Raw genomic sequence first — 24,860 nt, forward strand, 5'->3', positions numbered from 1 at the left:
TATCACAAGAATTGCCTTATTATGCTGGTTCCAAATATATAATTTTCATTAAGTTAAGTCTTACCCACCAAAAGCCTGATTTGCCTGAAAATTTTTGATAGTTGAGAAAATTTGCCTGATTTTCGAAAAAAAGGGGAAAGACCCTCTAGAAGTCGTGAAATGTTGATGAAATCACACACTCAATTTGGTAGGGGCGGATCCGGGATTTTTCTTAGGAGGGGGCGCAAAATAGGTTGATTTGATCCGATAAACTTGCGTTAGGAGCAAGTTTGATTAACGCAAACTTGAGTTAATTAAGTAATTTACATTACTTTAGAGTACGCTAGGGGGGCTCCCCTCCCCTCGCCCCCCTGGATCCGTCACTGCAATTCAGCGTATAAAAGAACCCTACTGTAAAGGCTTCAAGCTCATATCTGCAAAAATGTAGAATTTTGTTATTCTTGCCAGAAGAAGGATCACGGATGCGTGTTTATTTGCTTTGTTGTATTCCCCAGGGGTGATCGTATCGACCCAATGGGTCTAGAACGTCGAGAGAGGGTTCATTCTAACGGAAAATGAAAAGCTCTAGTGCCCTTTTTAAGTAACCAAAAAACTGGAGGGCAACTAGGCCCCCTCCCACGCCATCTTTTTCCCAAAATTGTCTGATAAAATTATGAGATAGCTTTTTTGTTCAGCATAGTAGAAGGACCCAATAACTATGTATTTGGAGATAAAATGACCCCCACAGCCCCTGGAGAAAGGTTTTTAAGTTATAAAATTTCCCCATTGTTTACGTATAGTATTTTTTTTATTGGGAAGTAATATGCATACATTTTTCGGGAGGGGAGGGAGGCTGAATTTTTTGCTGGGTGGATTTTGCATGGGGAGAATTTTCCATGGAGAGGGAGGTTTCCAGTGAGTGAACTTTTCAGGGGAAATTTTACACTGTATGAATTTGCCAGAATTCCTATACGAAATTTCTTTATATGTCTTGCTTTCTCTTTACCGATTTAATTTTATGCTTGGAGACGTTAAGGGTAATTGTCCGAGGTAAATTTTTCCCCTGGATTGAATTGTCCAGAGGATATTTCTGTGGGGAGGGGGATCTTCGGTGAGGGTAGAGCCAGATATCCTGGTGCTATTTAAAAAACAATCAGAAATTAAATAAAAAAACAAGTTCATTCAACTGAAATTAAGGAGCATCATTAAAACTTAAAACGAACAGAATCCTATTCCGTTGATGAGGGGGGTTGCTCCCTCCTCAACACCTCGCTCTTTAATCTAGATTTTTATTTGGGGCTAAGTTCCTTTAGAACGACTCCTGAAACATAAGGGTCGTTTAATTAGAACGATAATTAACTTTTTTTTAAAGTGCCGAAAAACTGTAGCGTGAAGAGCAAGGTGTTGAGGAGGGGGAAACCCCCTTCATATGCGTAACTATTTCTGTTCGTTTTCAGTTTTAATGTTACTCCCTACTTTCAGTTGAAAAACTGCTTAGAGACAAACATTTTTCTAAAGGCAATGGAAAAAGTATGTCAATTAAAGAAAAAGTATGTAAAAATGGAAAAAAAAAGTAATTACGAAAAAATACACAAAACAATAGCCTACTTACAAAAACTAAGATATAAACTTCCAGCATTCAGCTCTGTTGAGCAATGTTGAAGCGTTGGACGGATATTTTTAAACAATATTGACAGTTTTGAACTGGGCTATCAAACACCAAAGTATTTAATGCTTCTATACTCAGTGTTTGTAAATTGTAACACATTATGAAAGTAGTTTGTTCAAAGTAAACATTGAAACTAAAATTAAGAAAATCAAATGAAAAAATTTAATTCAATATTTTTAATTTAATTTTGAATACAAAGAATCAATATATTTGACACCTTTATAATTAATAACTGTAAAAAATTAAATTTTTTTTCAAAGTGACCACTAGATAAATATAATCACTCCTGAAAAAAATGATAATAAAACACAAAAAAAACACAAAAATCCGTTCAGGGGGTAAAAACAGAAAGTCCCTGCATTCCGTTCAAGGGAAACATTTCTGATTATAGTGGCTTCACATATAAGCTAGTGGGTACTCTTGCAGTGCAAGCAAAAGGTGACGCCATATTTTTACCGAAATTGCCCCTACTAATTACTAATAAGCAAACAAATATTAGGATCACCATAAAAGCTGATTTTTTATTTATTTAATGTTATCTATAGTTAGCTCTTATACTTTCGTTGTTGAAAAGGATCATTATTTACTTACCATTTGTTGCTATGAAGAATTTGATTTTTATTTTGTTACTCCAACCAAATCATATAGAAAAAATGTTCGTGGAAAACTGGAAAGGGGTCACTCAGTCACAAATTAGAACTTATATTTTTCTTATTAAGAGTCAGAATCAATTGGCATGCAGTCAACAATGGGGCAACATACATTTTCCCATGGTTTTTCCCTATTTTTGCTCCTCTCTCCTTTGGTTTCCTTATAATTATTTTATAGTCCCAAATTTCCAAGAAGGCAAGGCCCCCCTGCTCTCCTACAGGCGCCCATGCACCCTTGGGACCCTGGAAATCAACTTTTGGGGCTTTAATAAACGGACTCGAGGACCCGAGTCCTTTAAGTGTCCACTCCGTGTGTCTCGAAATCTATAACAGTTTACCATTGTCTAGTAAAAAGTGAAAATTCAAAAGTATTTTCAAAGAATTTAGGTCTGTACGATGCTTATGACGATAAAAAAAAAGTTAAAATTGTTGAAAGAGATGGTAATAAAAAAAAATCTTGACTTCTTGAACAGTACACTTCATAGGACTACATCACTAGAAGTTGCCCATATATTTCCAAACGGAGCTTGTCGTTTTTCGGCGTAATTGCACGTGATAAATAGTATCAGAGGGACTGTCTTGGATGGCCTATATCCATGGTGTGCGTAGCTTCTTGTCTAGGGGGGGGGGGTGGCAGCCGATTCTGTGATGAAGGGCGGAGGGAGTTGAAGTTATATTGGCAGTTCACAAAACCCTACATTACCAGCAAGTTCTATCATACCTATGAAATACACTAATCACCAAAAATCATAAATCATCAATAAATTTCAGCATTAATCTTCTTGGATTAGATCTAAAAATTTCCAAGATATTATGGATAAATACTTCTTGTTAAACTTTTATTCTGTCATTCCAGCTGTTTATTTCCAGCTTTTTCAACATTCTACCTTTATTCAACTGCTTTTTCAGTCATATCTAGTGTAAATTTGAAGTTTTAGAGGGAAGCTGCCCCCTTTGCCCTCCCCTCCGTACGCTTATGCCTATATCTCTGGCCAGGAAGTAAAAAAAAAAAATAACAACAGGATTTATACTCACTTACACTTCACTCGATCAAGGGAACCCCCACCTCTGTCTGAATCCACTTGATATATTAGCATCTAATTCTACTAGTGTTCTCGCTGACTCCAGTTAGCTGTGTTGGGGCTCTTACCCTACCTGAAGAGCTAGCAGTGCTTCAATTCATCCTGGTTAGCTATTCGGGGGAGGCTTTCCCAGCCTGTACAGCTTAATTGCCGTATATACCGTCTATCATCGGATTCATGCCTTTATAGGAGGGCATCAGCTTTCTTACTGAAAATTAGTGTAAATCCCTTTGAATGCTACATATCTTGTGTGTTGTATATATGTCAGTTACTGATAGGCTTTGCAGAGATAACCATCCAACAAAAATTTGTCTACCAGTCAAAAAATCTGAAAAAAAACCCTTTGACCAGAGTGACTATTATGCTCAGCATTTTCCCAAACGCCCTAAATATCCCCTTCTCAGCAATCAATCACAATATATGTTGTCTAAGATAAAAGTTTGACCCTTTTCTATTTTAGTGAATCAGGTTACATTAACTACTATGAGTCTCAGTGAGGACAACTTTTCTACGATATGGTTTTGGTTGGCTTCTATACAAAGGTATACACTTTTCATGCAAAACCGCGGTCGACCTAACGATGCTACAAAGTCATAACAAAAGTTATACCCCAATAAAGTCAACTTACAAAAGCTCAACCAGTAAAATTCAACCTTCACAAAATTTAATCTGGCAAAACTTGACCTAGCAAAATTCAGCCTACGCTACATTCAACCTGGCAAAATTCAATCCAGCATTACACAGCTCAAGAAGAATTCTATTCTTCGATCCAGCATTACTCAGCCCAAGTAAAGCTCCGTTCAGGTGACATTTAATCCATGCGAAATTGAACTGAGCAAAACTACGTAATTCAACGCACACATAATCTAAACCGGCAAAAGAGATCGAAAAACGCTGCTTCACGGTTGGCTCCGATCAGTTTTGTATCATACCTACTATTACTACTACTACTTAAAACTCACTGCAGCACTAAGCCGCCTAAGGCCAATACACATGCACACGCTTGTTTATTGCCCCAATCTATTCGAATCCTCACTCTTTATTCCCTCCCACGAAGTTCTAATGTCCTTTAAATCCTTTCTTATGACCTAATCCTTTCTTATGACTTCAACCCTCTGACAACTTGCAACAGGATTTGGAACACGCTCCCTGTGTCCGCACGAAGCTGCCACTCGTTTGGTATGTTCAAATATCATGTTAGGGATTTTCTAGCTTGTAATTATTTTTTTTTTTTGAGTCTCTTAAAGGTCTGAATGTATGGTGTTGAAAATGTTTTTGTTTTTTATGTATTTGTTTCATTTTTGCTTCTTCCCTGTTTCTTTCCTGGCCATAGAGCCTTACGGGGGTGTTTATATTGAAGTGTATTTTGTTGAGTTTATTGATTGAATAAAATTGATTAATTGATTGAATCCAATGCCACTTGGAGACAACCTGCTTTTAGTTTGGTCCCAGACGGATGGCCAAAAACAACAACCTTTGGCTGTCTGCCATTCTTCATCTTCAAAACGTGTCCTAGCCATCTTAGCATTTATTCTAGTACAGCCCTGGAAAATGGGATAGAACAGTATTTTCCTTTCACCTAGTTGTTTAACATAAGGTCAGTCGAACAGGTACCTAAAACTGTCTGTTGATAGTTCCTCTTGAGAACATTTAACAAATCTGCCTCTGCCTTTCGATGCGCCTACGTTTCAGAGCCTTACCACTGACATACCTTACCGTAGCCACCAATATTCTAATCTTGGTTCGCAGAAGCTATTTACTTGATCGATCTTCTAGTTACCCAGCGTCACCTCTTCGCCTTCATTTATTTCTAGTCTAGGCAACTTCTTAACATTACTCTTGAAACATATTCTTGCAATCTGGCCCATCAAAATCAATGAATATTTATTCATTTTGATTACACTTTTATCAAGGACACTCAAATCTTCTGCATAATCTAAGTGTAAGAGAGTTTATTTTTCCGATTTGGTTCTATCCTCTCCCATAGCCTTTGCCAGGCTTCTTTGGACCAAATCCATCAAAGTAATCCATATTAACACAAAATACTTGAAACCGGCAAGACTCAATCATCAACAAGTCTAACAAGAGAGGAGTCACTCTACTCAGCGTATGAAAATCAGTATATCAATGCTGAAAAGAGACACAAATGCAGAGCTTCAGATTTAACTCCAGCCAATCTTAAATTGCATCTACAAACAAGGGGGGGGGCAATAGGGGGTGAATTTACCATAAGATTTATATAAAGGACTTTTACCCTGCTGGAGAAACTGCCAAATTTTGGCCTTTAAAGAATACTCATTTTTATATTTTAAACCACTTCCTTATAACAATCTTACAAGATTTGGACCTCTGGAGCTCCGAAGCTCAAGTCTTGGGGGATTTTTCAGTGAGGAATGATCTGAAATGAGAAAATGTAGGTTTAATCAAAAGATTTGAAAATGTTTCCGAAGGATCTTTTGACCAATGTTGCGAGACTGATTTCACTACTCTTTATATACAGTCATTGCTGCTGTCGTCATTTCTGTCATTGAGGATTATTATTGTCGTCCTTTTACTGAAATCATCACCACCAAGTTCAACGATATCGCCTTTATAGAGGTAATTTTTATTGTCGCTGGTTCTAATAATTATCGTCTATTACGTTATTGCCACCTTCTTATACATTGCTTATGTCATTCCCCATCATTGATATCGCTGTCGTTATTTAACCCCTTTTAAAAATATTTCCCATTATTGATATCGCTGTCGTTATTTAACCCTTTTTAAAAATATTTCCCGTTATTCATATCGCTGTGGGACGTTTCGGTTGCCATCCGGACGTTTCAATTACGTTGAACAAAATGGCTATCTCAAAAATTTTTATTTGGTGGGTTTGGGGAAATAGTAGGCATGGGATGGGGGGGGGGTTAGTTGCCCTCCAATCACTTTCGACTATTAAAAAGGGTACTATCCCCTTGAATTTTCAACCGAATGAGCTCTTCTTGAAGTTTCTAAGACAGCAAATGACCTCAAAATTTCTTTCAGATGCATTTTGGGAATAAATGAGGTATGGGGGGGGGTTATCCACCCTGCGATCACTCTGAATATTGAAAATGGGACTAGAACTTCTGATTATCAATCCAATGAGCCCCTCCGAAGTTTATACGATCACCCTTTCTATATATACCTTAAATGCCGCCAGGGCATAACTTACAACCCTTGGCCTGAGGGCTGTAGGGTGGTTGTCATCCTCAAGGACATACTTTCCGGACCTTTCAACTACGTTGAACAAAATGGCTACCTAAACATTTTGATTGGATTTGTTTTAGGAAATGGTTGGCGTGGGAGGAGGGGTTAGTTGCCCTACAATCACTTTCGACTATTAAAAAGAGCACTAGCCCTTTCAATTTCCAATTGAATGAGCTCTTTTTGAAATTTCTACGACAACAAATGGTTGGATTTTCAGATTTCAGATTTTAATGATGATTTCAAATATATAAGTTTCATCAAGTTTAGTCCTACCCATCAAAAGTTCCGCGTCTGAGAAAATTTGGCTGATTTTCGAAAAAGGGGAAAAGACCCCCTAAAAGTTATGGAACCTTAATGAAAGTCACACCATCAGATTCAGCGTATCAGCGAACACTAATGTAGAGGTTTCAAGCTCAAATCTGCAAAAATGTGGAATTTTGTATTTTTTGCCAGAAGAAAGATCACTGATGCGTGTTTAGTTGTTGTTTTTTGTTTTTTTTTTCCCAGGGGTGATAGTATCGACCCAATTGTCCTAGAATATCGTGGGAGGGCTCATTGGAACGGAAATTAAAAGTTCTAGTACCCTTTTTAAGTTACCAAAAAATGGAGGGCAACTAGGCCTCCTCCCACGCTCATTTTTTCCCAAAGTCACCCGATCAAAATTTTGAGATATCCATTTTGTTCAGCATGGCCAAAAATATAAAAACTATGTCTTTTAGGATGATTTAATCCCCCAAAGTCACCGGGTGGAGGGCTGAAAGCTATGAACTTTACCCAATGTTTACATACAGTATTGGTTATTGGGAAGTATACAGACGTTTTCAGGGGGCATTTTTTCTGGTAGTGGAAGGGAGGTCGGGGGTTATTTGGGAGGATCCTTCCATGGAGGAATTTTTCATGGGGGAAGGGACATTGCTATGAAGGGGGGGGGGGCCGGATTTCCCAGCATTATTTAAAAAAAGATAAGAAATTAAATAATGAAAAAAAAACAAGTTTTTCAACTGAAAGTAAGGAGCAATATCAAAACTTAAAACGAACAGAAATTTTTGCGTATATGATTGGGTTCTCCCCCTAGTCATTACCTCGCTCTTTAAACCAAAGATTTTTTAGTACTTTCATAAGAGATATTTATTATAATTAACGGCCTTTGTGATTAAGGGGTAATTTTTAAAGAAATGGAACTGAACTCGAACTTTAGTGTAAAGAGCGAGGTATTGACTAGGGGGCTAACCCCCTAATATACGTATTAAAAATATATGAATGTAGAAGTTCGTTACGTAAGTTAATTCGTAATTTACGTATATTTACTATCAATAAAAACGTTCGTAATTAAAATTAAACAACATTCAAGAAAATCGTTTAACCAAAAACAAATAAAATTAATGTGCACGTTTTATTTTAATTATTAATATACGGTGAGCCAAAATCAAAACCTGTATTAATTTAAAAACGTTCAAAATTAAAAAAAAAAACAAGTTTTTTTTAACTGAAAGTAAGGAGCCACGTTAAAACCTAAAACGAACAGAAATTATTCCGCATATTTAAGGGATTGTTCCCTCCTCAACGCCTCTCTCTTTACGCTAAAGTTTGACTTTCTCACAACTCTATTTTTTTAAATAAAAAACTTCGGCGTAAAGAGCGAGGCGTTGAGGAGGGGACAGCCCCTTTCATATACGGAATAATTTCCGTTCGTTTTAAGTTTTAACGTTGCTCCTTACTTTCAGTTAAAAAAAACATAGTTTTTTTTATTTAATAAGATTCAGCATTAGTCAAAAACCTGAGCTTTTTTCTGGTGACTGTTATGCCAGATGAAAATCACGAAAGGGTCTTCCCTAAATTTTCTACGATGCCATTATAAAATCTTGGAAATTTTAGGAATATATATTATAGATCTTGCGAAATGAAGTTTCTTTGACAATTTTCCATAGTTTCTACTGGGCAAAATTTCTAGTAGTAGCAATTCAAGTAGCAATTATTTTCTTCTTTTTCTTTTACAGAAGCATCAAGATTAAAAGATTCGCAGGCTATTAGAAGGAGATTAATTTTGAGAGAAGAACTGAAGTGCAATTCCTTCGATTGGTACCTCAGGAATGTGTGGCCGGAAAATTTTTTTCCATCATCGGAAAGATTTTTTGGGAAGGTTTGTTTTTTATTCAGTTAGCCACTAGTTCTGTCAATCAATCAATCAAACATTTAATACCCACTCAAGAGAAAAAACAATGGAGTAAGATACACAAAAAAAAATTAAAAGGACATACACTGAAAGATTCATAATATATATAAAAGCGCATTAACATCATATTAACTGGTATCCAAAATAGGCGGTATGCATATTTTTTAATTTAAGATCACTTAAATTAAAAAAATAAACTAATTGATCGTAAGGACCAATGCGGCAAGCTGTTTGCTCATACATTCTCCCATAGTATCAATACATCATACACTAGTACTGTTACCAGCTTAAAAAATAAACTTTCAAATGGGGATAAATCCATTTATTTAGACAGATAAAAAAACAGGTACAAAAGTTCAAATATTTCAATCACATATACAGCGACCGTCTTCAGTAGAAATACTAAAATAATAAAATTGAAATTAGCATATTTATACACAACAAAATAAATAACTTTTCGGCTCATTCACTAAATAATGAACTTCCGGATTATTCTCTAGATTATTTTCAGTGAGAGTTCATTGACAGTTCATTCAAAGTTCTTGATGTAAATTTTCTTCTTTAATCTTGCCCAAATGTAAAACAAATTTCCAATGAAAGTGGCAAAGCCTTCCATGTCATCTAATTGCAAACCAAATGTTGAGTTTATAGATGTTTACTGGGTTGGTATCATTTCCCCATATATACGACGTATTTTTGACATAACACCTTTAAATTAGGTGTTGTTTTCTTAGACCACACTGCCGTTCTAAGACGAACAAATAAACTAGTTTCAATTTTATTATTTCTACTGAAGACGGTCGCTGTATATGTGATCGAAATATCTGTACTTTTGTACCTGTTTTTTTCACTGTCTAAATAAATGGATTTATCCCCATTTGAAAGTTTATTTGTTCGTGTTAAAGGGCAGTGCGGTCTAAGGAAATAACACCTAATTTAAAGGTGTTATGTCAAAAATGTTACCAGCTTATCGTAACATTATGCCTAGGGCCATTGACACGCTAGTGAATGTTCTCCTATTTGCTTTAAGCCGTCGTTTAATAGTTTCTTTGGAATCCTTTGCAAAGATGCTAAAGCTTATAGATGATCTCTTAAAATTTTCAAATCTAAGGCCTTTGGCTTTTATTATGTCACTTAATTGGATACTTAGTGTAACTATTCTTAGGTTTAGGTGTTTGTATATATCCATCAAGATGATGCACTTTGGTGTATATATCCGTCAAGATAGTGGGTTTGAAGGAGATAAATATGGAGGAATTGGTTTAGGGGAGGATACAAATTGAAGATGTACAAAATAAATTAGAAAATTTTAATTGGTTATTTCAAAACAAAAGGAATTCTGAGCAAGCTCATCTAAGCTTAAGACTTTTTAACGTGTTTTGTGTGCAAAGAAATCCTATCCTTCGGCTGGTCTTTATCTGTAGGGCTTAATTTTGCTGATGGATCTTTTTTTTATTTGGCTATATAGTTTTTGCTGATATCTTCTTTGACATGTTTCACCTGTACGTTCATGTATGGATTTGTATTTGTACATATTTTTGGATTCACATTTATATTTATATTTTCACATTTATTTTCGCAATGTGAAAATATTGTGATTATGTTTGTGGTCAAATATGTACTGATTAAATCGTAATAAAAGTTTATTTGTTTGTCACCATTTTACCAAAGTGGAGTAAATCAAAAGGAAGCAAAAAACCACCAAAAGACACAAAAATCCTCAAAATCCAAAAAATCCTGACAACTATTCGCACACCATACAAAAAACAAATCCTTCCCTTTAGTTGAGTCTTATCTGTAGCGCTTAATTATGCTTCTGGATTTTTTTAATTTTTTTTTTATTTAGTTTATAATTTAGCTTATATCTTCTTTATCATGTTTTAAATGTGTGTTCATCTACAGATGTGTATTTGTACATATTTTTGGTTCACATTTGTATTCATATTTCCATATTTGTTTTCACACAATATTTGTGCTCAAACATATGCTGTATTAAACTGTAACAATAATTTATTTGTTTATCACTATTTTACCAAACTGTAGTAAATAAAAAAGAAAGAAAAAATCATCAAAAAACACAAAAATCCTCCAAATCCCGAAAATGATCACAAATATTCGCACCTCCACTAAGTTCCATATCTGCCATACCTAATATCCTTTTATAAATTTAAATAACCTTAAAATATTTTTGGCTACAGATCCAGCATGAAGAGACAGAAAAATGCATAGAAAAACGACCAGGCCGGCTAGGGGCTCCACAACCCGTGGGTAGACCTGAACTCAAAGTATGTAGCAGCAAGGATCTGTACCAACCTCAGCTATGGGTCTTCACGCCAGATGGCTTTATTATGACTGATGAATCTGTTTGCTTAGATCTTGTAAGTGGAGATAGAGCAGTTCATTCTTTGGCGTGTACAGGGACCACCCGTCAAAAGTGGAAGTATGATAGAAAGGTGAGTAAATAATAAACTTTAAACTTGTATTGAAAAGCTCACTGAAACGCTTTCAAGAGCGAAAAATCTCATTTCGCTCTAATCTCATTACCAAAATTAAAGTTGTTTGATAATCAAAACGATGTATAGCATTACTTTATAAAAAAAAGAAAATGTAATTCTAATTCTGTGTACTATAAAAAAAAAACTGTTAAAAACCATTTAAAATTGTTAGGATCCTTTTTCCACTCTTTTATTAAAACATTGGTCTTGCGAACGCTTCAAAATTAACCGTCTAGTTTAGATTCGTGTCAATCAATCAATCAATCAATAAATCAATCAAGAAGATGGCAGAAAAAGATATTCTCATTTCGAGCCTTCGTGGGAAAGTTTTTGTCTCAACATTTATTATCGAGTCCTCTTTTGAAACAAGAATCAAATCATCGTCGAGATCAAAACTCGGTCCATGGTTTAATTATTTGAACGGGATCTCTAATTAGAATTTGTAAACACGAGAGTGAGTCGTCCGGCTATAATTTGCATCCTTTGGAACTGAGTCTCCCGTACGCGTTTTTGTAGGTAACGGCCTGACTTAAACAAATTGGTTCTACATAGTTTTTTATTTCTTATTGCAATATTATGGATCTTCTATACAAAAACTGAATGCTTTTTTTTCAATTTTTGGAAAAGATCGCAAGATTTCTTTATTGATGGAGTGGGAGAAACTGATCCAAATACAGAATTTTGTCAATTCGATTTCCGACTCTGTTTTCGTCGTATCTTTGCCGCTCCGTTTTCTGCTAGACGTAGGTACTAGGTTTTGCAATTCTAATGTGCCCGCACTAGGCTGTTTCTTTAGAAAATCGATGAATTATATTTTAATTCATTTATCTAAAAAAATGTAAAATATGTACAAATTATGACTGCACCAGTGGATTTAGTCCTCAATAGATTGTATGAAATCCATTTTTTACTTAAAATCAAATTCAAATTAGTAAAATATTGACCTTTAATTAATGTCTAAGTTGTGTTAAAATACAAAGTAAACTCAGGTAGGTTGGTGATCCGAACATGTAATTACTGTCACTGCTGCCGGTTTTTTGTTTTTTATTATGGATTAAACGAAATATTTACAACATACATAACAATATAATATTCTCCCGGGCTACCTAAGAGCCTGAGCCAAGGCTGTCTAAAGGGCAGCCCGGTACACATTGGAAAACAAACATAGCATAACAGCCGAATCGCCCAATTACCTACAACATACACTACCAAATATAAATTCGTCGTTCTCATCCAATTACCCCCCCCCCCCCTACACGAAATGAATTGAGGCTACAAAGCCGGACTTCTTGGAGTTTAGGCATACTCAAACACAAAGTTAAAAGCAAAATAAATTGAGCTTTTGGTTTCGTAATGTTTTAATAAAACTTTTTATGTATATTTTGAATCTTTGTACCAGTATTTATACATTTATCATAGTTAATACCTTGTAATTTGTAAAGATTGTTATATGCCAATAATCTGTTAAATAGTCCTGAAGACTGCCACTGGATTTTTTTTTCTTTTTTTTAGAGTGTGGTGTTTGTTATATCTAATATCAGGTACTCAGGTATAAAGTTTTGAATTATGTGGTTTGTGTAACTGTTTCTCATCCATATGGGATTCACCAATTGAAAAATACTTTCCGTTTTTCTTTCCTGTACTTGTGTTGCTCTTGGAAAACATTTACGGATAGCTTATTTCACAAAATCCAATCTCTAGGGAAACATGACAAAAACTGAAATTATCGCCGTTTCGTTGGATTAATCTCTTTCTAGAAGTTTCTTAAAACATCCACATTCTCTTCGAAAAGTTTTTGATCTTGTCATACCAAATTGGGTAACAATTTGGTTTTATCTTTTCTAATGTTACAGTTTGTTTGAATTGGGAATGAGAAATTGGGGGAAGATATAATCCCTGGAGAAGTACAAACATTCATCAATCACACAGTTAAGATATTTTTTAATCTTGTCATACCGAATTATGAAACAGTTTGATTGTTTTCAGTTTATTTTTGAATGTCACAGTCCATCTCAATTAGGTATGAGAAATCGGAGAAAAAATAGTCCCCGAAAAATCACACACATTCATCAATCAAACAGTTTAATCTTTTTCCTTTAAATAATAAAGTTTCGCTTGCAAACTATAATATAGGCTACAAGCTACAAAATAAAGGCTCCGAAGGTACCTCTATCCGTTGGCAATGAGTCAATATATTTGCTTGTAGTATAATGAGTCAATATATGTTTGTTTGTTTATAATAGAGAACCAAGGAGCATAGAGAGTATATCGAGTATAGAGAGTATATAATACAGAGAGTATATAGAACATAAATACAAACAGAAAGGGTATATATTGAGGATATAGACAGTACGGAGAGTATATTCATAGCATAGAGAAACAGGGAGCACATTGCGTATAGAGAGTGTTAAATAAAAAAAAAAGTTTTTTCCACTGAAAGTAAGGAGCAACACTAAAGCTATAGACGAACAGAAACTATTCCGTATATAAAGGGGTTGACGCCCTCCTCAATACCTTACTCTTCACGCTATTTTTTGGCATTTAAAAAAAAGTCTTCTATTCTAATTAAACGGTCCTTGTGTTTCAGGAGTCGTTCTTTAAAAATTGGGACAAACAGTCAAACTTTAGCATTAATAGAAAGGTATTGAGGAGAGGGTGGGAAGGGGGACCTTTCATTTACGAAATAATTTTTCTTCGTTTTGAGTTTTAATGTTGCTCCTTACTGTAAGTTGAAAAAACTTTTTTTTTGTATATATTTAATTTCTGATCGTTTTTCAAATAATGCCGATAAATCTGGATCACCCTCCATGAAAAATTCCCTTCCCTATTGGGAAATTTCCTCCCACGTAAAATACATCTCTCTCAGTACAATTCTTTCCGAGCAATTTCATCTTCGCTGAAAATCCCCCCTCCCCCTCTGTAAAAAAAATTTGCAAAAGATTTAACCTGAAAAATTTTCTTAGCATACGTTTGTTGGAAAAAGACTTTAAATTCTAATCGTTTCTGATCACTCCAAGTCCCCCCCTTCCGTGGAAATTATTTTCTGGAAATCCAAACATGTTGAAAATGTCCCACATCTTTCAACAAAACTGAGTAGGCAAAGCGAAAGTAAGACAAATAAACAATATTTCATATAGGGATTATGTTAAATCTCCCCAGTGTAAAATTTTCCCTGGAAAGTTCACCCCAGAAATTTCCCTATAGACAGAAAATTATCCCCATGGAAAATTAACCCAGGTACAAATTCCCCCCCCCCTCCGAAAAATTTATGTGTTCTACCCAATAATAAATACTCTATGTTAACAGTGAGGGAATTTTATAACTTAAAGACCTATTCCCAGGAGCTGCGGGGGGGGGGGGGGTCATGTTATCTCCAAAGGCATAGTTTTGGGATTATGCTCAACAAAATGGCTGTCTCCATATTTTGATCAGATTTTGGGGAAAAAGGGGGCGGGGGGGGGGGGGGTTAGTTGCCCTCCAATCTTTTTGTTTACTTAAAAAGGCACTAGAACTTTACTTTTAATTTCTATTCAAATGAGCCCTCTCCCAATGATCTAGGACCATTGGTTCGATACGATCACCCCTGGGAAAAAAACAAACAAATAAACATACATCCGTGATCTTTGATCTGACAAAAAGTACAAAAATCCACATTTTTGCATATAGGAGCTTGAAACCTCTACAGTAAAGCTCTCTGATGTGCTGCATGTGAGGATTCGATTGTCATTGAGATTCTTTAACTTTTAGGGAATGTTCCCCTCTTTTCCGAAATTCAGGCAAATTGTTTCATGCTCATAGCCTGTTATTGGTAACATTAAGCCTTTTGAATCTTGTATATTCGGAATCAGCATTATAAATCGATCCTTTTGATATATTTATTGATATAAAAGTTTTGTTTTTTAGAGTTTCGGTTACTTTTGAGCTGTGTCGCTCCTTACTTATAGTTCGTTACCACGAACTATTTGATATAGTCTAGAAAGTATATAGAGAATGCAGAAAAACAGATATATTATAGTAGTATAAAGAGTACAGAGAGTATGTTCATAACATTGAGGAACAGAGGTGTAAGAAATGCTGTGACTAAAAAATCCTTTCTTCTTACCTGCCTAAATTTAATAATACTAAGAAATATAATAATAAAAATAAAAATATTTTTATAATAATAAAAATAATAATAATAAAAATATAACATTGAGGAACAGAGGTGTAAGAAATGCTGTGACTAAAAAATCCTTTCTTCTTACCTGCCTAAATTTAATAATAATAAATAAAAAAAAAACATGGTAAGTCTCTGCATTCTTTTTACTGGATGAAAATTTTACGTAGCAACAATAGATAAATGCAAGAACGACTAAAGAGACGGGGTTGTTCGGCTTGTCTTTCTGACAAACGCTTTAATTTACACGGACATTAATGCATACAATTGACAGGGACAATTTTACAATGCAGTTAAAATACGCTTTTTAACACGTAGTCTCTCTTTTCTTATTTTTGAGAAAAAAAAGGAGAGAAAGCGGCTCAGAATTTAACATAGCCGCAACAGGTAAATACATTAACGGCTAAAGAGGAGGGACCATTTCGCGTTTCTTTCTAGCATGCTGAACGAATAATGCAATTGATTCAAAACTATGTGACGATTGACGACACAAAAATAAGCCAATCTAATTAAAATACACTTTTTAAGACAAATTTAAGAGGCGACTGATTTCGCTTTTGTTCTTTCTCTGTAGACTGGATCAAATACGAAACGTTATCTAGATTCTACTGATATTCTGAGACTTTTGCATACATCTTGTCTATTTAAACGAGTAATAATTGTTTATATATGTATATGTGTATTTTTTTTTCTCAAAAACAACTCCATATTTTTTGAGAAGATTGATATTGTGAGATTTTCTGACCTACAAAACTATTTATGTAGGTCACGAGCTAGAGAAAACTGATTAAGAACCTTAATTAAAAAAAAAAAAAAACGATGAATGGCGTCATATATATGAGAACATTTCAAGAGCATACATACGTCATATTTGCTATAGTCATGGTTGTAACATTTTAAGCGTCTATGATGCAGGCAAAGTTGTACAAGAAATATAGTTAAGCATAAAATACCACTTGTAGCGAATCGTTTTGTGAAAGGCGTTTTCAGCAGTTACATAATACCTAAGGGACACATGAACAACATCAACCGTGAAGAACAAAGAAATATATGGTTAGATTACTTGCAACACTGACAATTACAACGAGTCAAAATTGAAACTGAATAACAAAGAAATATTCAGTTAGAAGAAATATGCGGTTAGAAGATAAGTGGCAGCGAAAATTACAAGCGGTAGCGGGAATGAGAACTTGTCAACTTGTCAAAATATTTCGGAAAATTGGCATCCTGGAATTTTCTGGCAAAAAGGATCTACATAGATCACGAGTTCGTGAAAATTAGTTCGGACGTTTAATTTTGGGGAAAAAAATTAATCATACGGTTGACTTCTTGAATACTTGCGTCGCCACAATTACAACGAGTCAAAAACAAAAGTGAAGAACAAAGAAATATGCGGTCAAAATATAGTCACGGTCAGAAGATAAGAGGCAGCAGGAATTACAAGCGATAGCGAGAAAACGAATATGAGAACGTATCAAGAATGAATTGAAGAACAAAGAATTGTGTTGTTAGAAGACAAGCGACAGCGAGAATCTTAACGAGTCAAAAAAGAAAGTAAATAAGAACGAAAGTAGACGGGAAATCACAGCCTTTTTAAAAATTTTATTAAATACGTATATTGAAGATATTGGCCAATAGGTAGCTGGATCACTCCAAGATCCACCTTTATACAAGACAATCACTCGAGATCGCTTACCTGAACTGGGAAAAGTTTAATTTAATTTAATTCTCAAAAGATAGACTTATAAGTCTTGTCAAAGGAGAGATTATTCAAGGAAGAATGAATTTCTATACCTTGGAGGGATTACAATCAGGGCCAGAAGACTCTGACCATTTTAATCTACTTGTTGGCAAGTCTACTTATCCCAACTTCAGAAACTGGCTCCTTGGCCATCGATTTCAACGAAGCTTGACTAAGACACGTTATGAAATCAGGCTTAGAAAGAGGGTGCTTACTGTAGAAGCATTTGTTTTTCAACACTTGAAAATAAATGCATCTGGGACAATGAGTTCATCGAAAACAACTATGCCATCAAACTTGGAGGGACACAAGAATGGGGGAGGCAAAATTTTAAGGACATCATTGCAAACTACTTGCCAAATTTCCAAATATTCTTTCTGCAATTCGAAATTCCTGAAAATAATAAAGGTGTTTAGCCTTTCGAGTAACATAATTATAAATATTCCTATTATTTCTGAAACGTTGAAGGCGAGGAGAAGCTGGGCTTCAATCAATTTCGGAATGAAAATGACTCATATTATAGTTGGATTCGTCTTATGTTTATATTAGCCACGACTTTTTTTGAAGGTCCCTAGATTCTATATTTATATTCTATGTTCTAAACTGCTGGGGACAGGCAGCTCAAGTACCCGCACCTCCCACAACACATCATTAGAATTAAGTAATCAAACAGTTCGTGGTAACTGTAAGTAAGGAACGACCCGGCTCAATAGTAACCAAAACTCTAAAAAAACCGGAATTTTGATACCAATAGATACACCAGAAGAATCAAATTCCAATGCTAATTTCAACCATTTACGTTTCATAAATTTTAGTCCAACCTATCACAAGTTATGCGCCTGAGAAAATTTGGCTGATTTTAGAAAAAAGGTGGAAAGACCCCTTAAAAGCTATAGAAGCTTAATAAAAGTCACATCGTCATATTCAGCCTATCAGCGAATCTTAGTGCGGAGGTTTTAAGCTCCTGTCTACAAAAATGGGGAATTATGCATTTTTTGCCAGAAGAAAGATCACGGATGCGTGTTTATTTGTTTGTTTGTTTGTTTTTTTTTTTTTCTCCAGGGGTGATCGTATCGACCAAGTGGTCCTAGAATATCTTCGGAGGCCTCATTCGAACATAAATTAAAAGTTCTACTGTCCTTTTTAAGTTACTGAAAATATGGAGGGCAACTAGGCCCCCTCCCGCGCTCATTTTTTTCCCAAAGTCACTCGATCAAAATTTTGAGATAGCCATTTTTTTCAGCATGGTCAAAAATATGATAACTATATCGTTTAGGATGACTTAATCCCCAAAGTCCCCGGGGGGAGGGCTGAAAGTTATGAACTTTACCCAATGTTAACATATAGTATTGGTTATTGGGAAGTATACAAACGTTTTCAGGGGATTTTTTCTGGTAGTGGGGTGGGGAATGGGTCAGGGGTTATGTGAGAAGATCTTTCCATGAAGGAATTTTTCATGGGGGAAGGGACATTGCTATGAAGGGGGCGCCGGATTTCCCAGCATTATTTAAAAAAAGATCAGAAATTATGTATAAAAAAAACAGGTTTTTCAACTGAAAGTAAGGAGCAACATCAAAATATAAAACGACAGAAAATATTACGTATATGATTGGGTTCACCCCCTAGTCAAAACCTCGCTCTTTAAGCAAAAGATTATTTAGCACTTTCATAAGAGCTATTTATTCTAATTAACGGTATTTGTGATTAAGGGGTATTTTTTAAAGAATTGGAACAAAATTCAAACTTTAGCTTAAAGAGCAAGGTATTGACTAGGGGGCGAACCCTCTAATATACGTATTAAAAATATATGAATATAGAAGTTTGTTACGTAAGTTAATTCGTAAGTTACGTATATTTATTACTAATAAAAACGTTCGTAAATAAAATTAAACAGGTTTCGACAAAGCTATTTAACCAAATAAAAGTAAATTTAATATTCAAATTTTGTTTTAATTTACGGTGAGCCAAAATCAAAACCTGCATTAATTCAAAAACGTTCAAAAATTAAATAAAAAAAAACAAGTTTTTTTTAACTGAAAGTAAGGAACGATGTTAAAACTTAAAACGAACAGAAATTATTCCGTATATGAAAGGGGCTGTCCCCTCCTCAAGGCTTCGCTCTTTACGCTCAAGTTTGACTTTCTCACAACTCTATTTTTTTTTAAACAATGAAAAACTTTAGCGTAAAGAGCGAGGCATTGAGGAGGGGACAGTCCCTTTCATATACGGAATAATTTCCGTTCGTTTTAAGTTTTAACGTCGTTCCTTACTTTCAGTTAAAAAAAACTTTTTTTTATTTAATTTCATAAGTAGAACCCATTGTTGGCTGATTGGAGGATATTTTTATTTTTATCTGAAGATATTATTGTGGAGTCAAAGAGGTGAATGGACTAATTAGGTAGCCCATATACCCTTATACAATTTTTGGAACTGGAACTGGATGCTGAATGAGTGCTTGAAAGTTAAAGTTGTCAAGAATTATGCGTTATTTTTGTCTGTGTCCTTTTTGTTCTTCCTTTCATTTTCTTATACTCCTCTATAGCGCATTTTTGTTGTATACAGAAGGTAACAAAAAATTATTATTATTATTATAGATTCTATATTATATTCTAGATTCTGGATCCTCTATTATATTCTGGACTTCACATCTTATTATATATTTTAGAGTGTGTATACTTTTTAAGATACAGTGGCAAAATTTTGGGAAAAGTGCTTGGATTAATTTCGGTTCTGTCCCCCTATTTCACCACTCTCATCAGGAACTGAAAAGTCTTAACTAAAATTATTAATTTTCTTGCAAAGAAAGTTTATGTTTAAGTTTTAATCGTCGAGGTTGTCTTCATCATCCTCAATTATTAACTAGACCTGTTTAGCAAATGATAATAGTTGAGTAAAGAGGGACTTCCCCTGTGTGGGATTGCCGAACTTTACTGTAGTCAGTAAGCCAGATTAAAACCTATAGAGATAGCTGTATACTGTTTCCCCTTTAAAAGTTTTTTTTCTTCTCCCAGTGCACGAGTTGAAAATTCTTCTTCTTCCTTTTAAATTAATTTTGTCCCAAAAAAAAGACATTTATAATTTGACTGAATCCTGCGTTCTTCTATATCGCCATCTATTTATACAAAATTCTTTTTATGTAGATACCAGAGTACTAAATTATTTAGAATTCACTCGTTTATTTCTCAAGCTTTAACAAAAATTAATTGATACACCAAGGAAAAAGCTGGATAAAATATCAATTTTATAGAATTTTTTATTTATGTATTTTTTTTAACTAAATAATCTGTATTATTTGTATTCAGGAAAGGGTAATGACCAAACATTTTATTCAGTGATTATCCATGACTTCAAGATAAAAGAAAAAATAATTTACGATTCTCTGAGAGAAATATATTATGAGAATCGTTTTTTGGTCAGCAAAATTTCAGTTTCATTTTAATCATACAGAAGAAATTATACTATCATGTTTTAAGATCAAATCAAAGAAAGAAGGAGGCCATGGGTCTCTAACTGAGAGAATTCTAGTTCTAAGAAGAACAAGTAAGAAGAATAAAAGGCCAAAAAACTGGTTCTCTGCGGAATATTTCAAAACATGACTTTTTGGTCTCTTCTTGGCTGACCATTAAACATATCCTGCTCTTTTCTTATTTTTTTGCTCCTATTGTGTCTTTTCATTCACCAATTTTTGCTTTTAATAGGTATCAGTGATTTTGCAGTGAACTAAATATCGGGATAAAAATTTATCTTTTAGCTTTTGACGTAAGAGCCTGTAAATTCTTTAATACCGTATGTTATTTACATAAGTTCTATTTTTAGCCTAAATATATTAAATCGGGTAAATTTTTTTTTTTTATATCAGCGAAACTTCAAAAAAAAGTTTGTCATAGAAACTACAAAATTAAAAAAATTTGATTTCTTTTTTTTAACAACTATGTGAGTTCCTTTCATTTTTCTTGTTCTTTCCTAACGTTGTGTTTGTTTTGCCTTTTTCCTTTTTCTTATATGTGTTTTCTACCATGTGTTAATTTGTTCAGTTATATTTAATTCCCCTTCCTTCCCCTTTTTTCCTCATTGATATGAGATCGGAATATTCAGACTTTTTTTAGTATTAATATAAAGAAAAAAAATGGTGTATTTCTTAGTCTCACTGTCTTCATAAAAGTTTTGCCGCTTTTATATTTCCATTTAATTTTGAATAATAAGTTTTACTAATACCTTAGCTTTTTTAACCAATCCAAGAATGTAGGCTATAGAAAGCAGAAACTAAGTTGTCGAATAGCCCTCTATTTTTGCTCAGCTTACTTGTACCTTACCTTACGCCCCAGTTTGTATTTTATGAAGGGCTTAAAAGAAACTTTGTATTTCATATCTTTGACCTATTTCATCAATACATTTTTGTCAGTTTATTGTAAGGGTTACTTTTAATGTATCGAATTTGTCACATTATTTCGTTTCTGAACTTGAAAAAACAACGATGGCTCAAATCGGAACAATCGGTTTAAAGTGCTGATTAATTGATTAAATAAAAATCATATCTCATTGTTTGAGTTGAATAAGTGAAAACTTACATAACAATATACTTATTAAAAATGTAGGGAATTGGGAATTCAATTTTGAACCAAAACCCCATGTGTAGTTTTTGGTAATATTGCTAAATGTAAAAAAACAACAAAAATATGGGTGGAAATTAAGCGAAAAATAAGCTAAAACCATATAGTACCATACAGCTTAAGAAGGCGTAGCTCGCCTTTGAACCTATATTTATTAATAAAAAAACTATTAGTGTTTGATTATTTAAGGATGAAAGTGATCTTCACAATCTTACGAATTAGTTTTTGTTTATATATTCTCACGACCATGGCATCGCTTACGAAAATTTGGTGCCGCAATAAAAACTTCGAAGGACCCCCCCCCCCCCCAAAGGAAAAAACAACTTAGAACAGTGGTTTTCAGAAATGATCATACCTAAAATGTGCTACGGGGACAAAAAACTTTTATATTAATGTCATTTAATCTTTAAGGCAAATGACATCCGTAGAAACGGTTCAAAGCGTCTTAAATTGCTGTAAAGCAAGTAACTAAAGCTGTAACCAAAATTTTCTCTATACAAAAATTTTGAAATGGGGATTCGGTACAAATTAGTTTAGACAATCGCTATTAAAGTGAAATTTTGGAACAAAAAATTAAATGAAAAGCATTTTTTAGCAATATCCTAAAGGCTAGTAGAATATATTAACTATGCCCTAGTATATGTATTACTATCTATGCTATACCCTACTATATACCATATAGCCAGTAGCCATATCCTAGTGGTTAGCGTAACACTAGAAAAAAAATCTGCCATTTGGCGGTCTGAAGATAACCGGCATTTAGCAGTCCTAAGAAATTAGTGACGATCTTGGTCGAAGGAATCACTAAAAATATACTGAGAATTTTGACAAGAGTCAAGACTACAGCCTGTGAGAAACTTGATGTTGATAGAGATGAAGTATGTCTGCAGAAAGCTTGTTCCAAAGTATAAAATTCAAAAATGCTGTTGCATTTCCTCCCACTCCGAATGGGATGGGAGAATTTTGCAAGGAAAGTTTCCGGGGAAACGAGAACTTCTTGAGAGGATGTAAAGAGGGTGGCTTTGAATAGATTGGAATCAAGGAGGAGCGTGCGTAGCTGTGTTGGCCTCATGTGGCTTGGTGCTGCAGTGAGTTTTTTGTAGTATTAGTTGTATTGAATTTCTCCATGGATGTAAAAATGCTGTGGAAAAAAATAATCAAATTGTAAAAATTGTGGCAGAATGGTAAATTGAATGCAAAAGTAAAAGAATTGGATTTGGAATCTCAAGAGTTTCCTCTTTACAATCCAAAATTATCATCAAGTGAACTCCACGTGATTTATTCAGTCAAAGAAGCGCTAAGTATTTTGAATCATCATCAATAGAAGAGTAAGGTATCCAATTTCTTTCAGAGTTTTGGTAGATTTTTTTTATATTGGGCGTACAAGAAAATAACCAGTAAGTGGGGGAATGGGTACATTGAAAGAGTGAAACTAGGCAGATAAAGTAAAATTGACATGTACGATTTTTTGAGTTGCATTTCTTTGGCTTTTTATTTTAGTTCTTCTAATTTTCTAATACATTTTTGGTTCATGTTTGAATTGCCGTTTTTTGGCAAAAATAGAAAAAATGTTTTAAAGAAGAAAATAAATATTTTGTACGGAAAAAAAATATTTTGTAAAGAAAAAAAATGTTTTGTCATCCTCAGCCAGCTGTTCTTGATAAGTTTTTATGCTTATACCTTGTCGTATATTCTTTTTTTTGCTTCTTAATGGCAGCTGGCATTCATGTGCTTCTCCACCCTGCAGTTTGGCATAGGGAACCTATCTTCGGTATCTCATAGCATTACCTATATGGTATCTGTAAACTGGTGTTTCTTAGTACCATTCCACAGTTTGCAGGGGAGCAGCTCCATCATTTTTATGGGGGGGGGGTGGCAAGAGGGGTCCATATCTGGGTAGTCAATGGGAATGGGCTATATAATGGTATTTTTCTCCAATTTTTTTTTAGGGGGCAACCCGCCCCCCCCCCTAAACGACTTCCCTGACAGTTTGTCCTCTTATAGATTAACAACTAACCTCTCTTGTAATTTCCTCTAATTGAATTCCTGATAGAGGGACCAGCGCAGACATGTCTGTAACATATAATTGAAATGTTCTTATATTGTACAAAATGGATCTGATAAGTGTTAGAATAATCGATGCTTACTGCGGTGAATTTTATTTTCGCATAGATGGCAGCATTTTTCCTCTTATATATTTATTTTTAAATCTGTTTACAGCGTTGACAGAATTTTAGCAATGCAACAAAATATTTGACTCTGTAAGTAAATTTAGGGCTTTTTTAGAAAACTTTTAAGTCTTTTATTAGCCAATACACCCCTTAGGTCTTGTTATTCTATGAGATTCACATGAAACATAACCAATTGATTTATTTGGGTTATCTCATATTTTGGTTTTTTTTATAGGAAAAATTGTTTGAGCATCTCGACAGTAAGCTTTGTTTATCTATGGTGGCTAAGGTTCAACCAGTAACTCTGGTGGCAGTCCCATGCAACGCTTTCAGCTCTCAACAAAAGTGGGAGCTAATTGACGTGCCTTGGAGATGATCTCTTACTTCTTCTTTATCCCACTTGGTTTCTCTGGTAAGGATAAAGTTCTTTTCTATATAAAAATCAAACAGACTTAAAGGGAAAAGCACAATGTTTTAAATCTATGATTTAAAGACTTCCAACCTGTTAGCTTTAAATGCTCTAAAAACTTGTCAAAATTAAAAAGTCGTTTTTAAAGATCGTAAGAAAAACAATTTAATTTAATCTTCACGTTATTAATTCTAAATATATAGCTAAATTAGGATAAAAGTTAGTCAGCTGTTTTAACTCCCTCCCATCCCCTTGAATACACGTATATGGCACCATTTTGACAGGATGCTTCAGGGATTATTTAGAGAATGGTCCTAAATAGTTGAATATTGAATGCTTGAATTTCGTTGGCATCAAATATGTCCTCAAGACTCTGCTTTTAGTTAAACCAAAGTTTTTATTGGAAAATAAAAATAAAAATTAGAAACTATAAAATTGCATCTTTAAACTATTTTAAAATAGCCCAAAATTTGCAGCTTAGGGCGTTCTAATTCTAC

At 34.3% G+C, this 24,860-nt stretch overlaps 1 protein-coding gene across 1 annotated transcript in view; it reads left to right on the top strand.

Annotated features, from left to right (window-relative positions):
* LOC148956195 (polypeptide N-acetylgalactosaminyltransferase 3-like) overlaps window positions 1-24,330 on the top strand; it is a 122,897-nt gene extending 98,567 nt beyond the window's left edge. The window contains exons 7-9 of the mRNA XM_089089707.1: window positions 8,606-8,748; window positions 10,980-11,234; window positions 24,190-24,330. Coding sequence (XP_088945833.1) covers window positions 8,606-8,748; window positions 10,980-11,234; window positions 24,190-24,330 — 539 coding nt within the window. The remainder of the gene's footprint in view (window positions 1-8,605; window positions 8,749-10,979; window positions 11,235-24,189) is intronic.
* Window positions 24,331-24,860: the final 530 nt, after the last annotated feature.

The sequence above is a fragment of the Artemia sp. Qi Xiang Cuo genome, chromosome 1 (assembly GCF_049724085.1).
Source record: "Artemia sp. Qi Xiang Cuo chromosome 1, ASM4972408v1, whole genome shotgun sequence".
In the NCBI taxonomy this organism is placed as follows: domain Eukaryota; kingdom Metazoa; phylum Arthropoda; class Branchiopoda; order Anostraca; family Artemiidae; genus Artemia; species Artemia sp. Qi Xiang Cuo.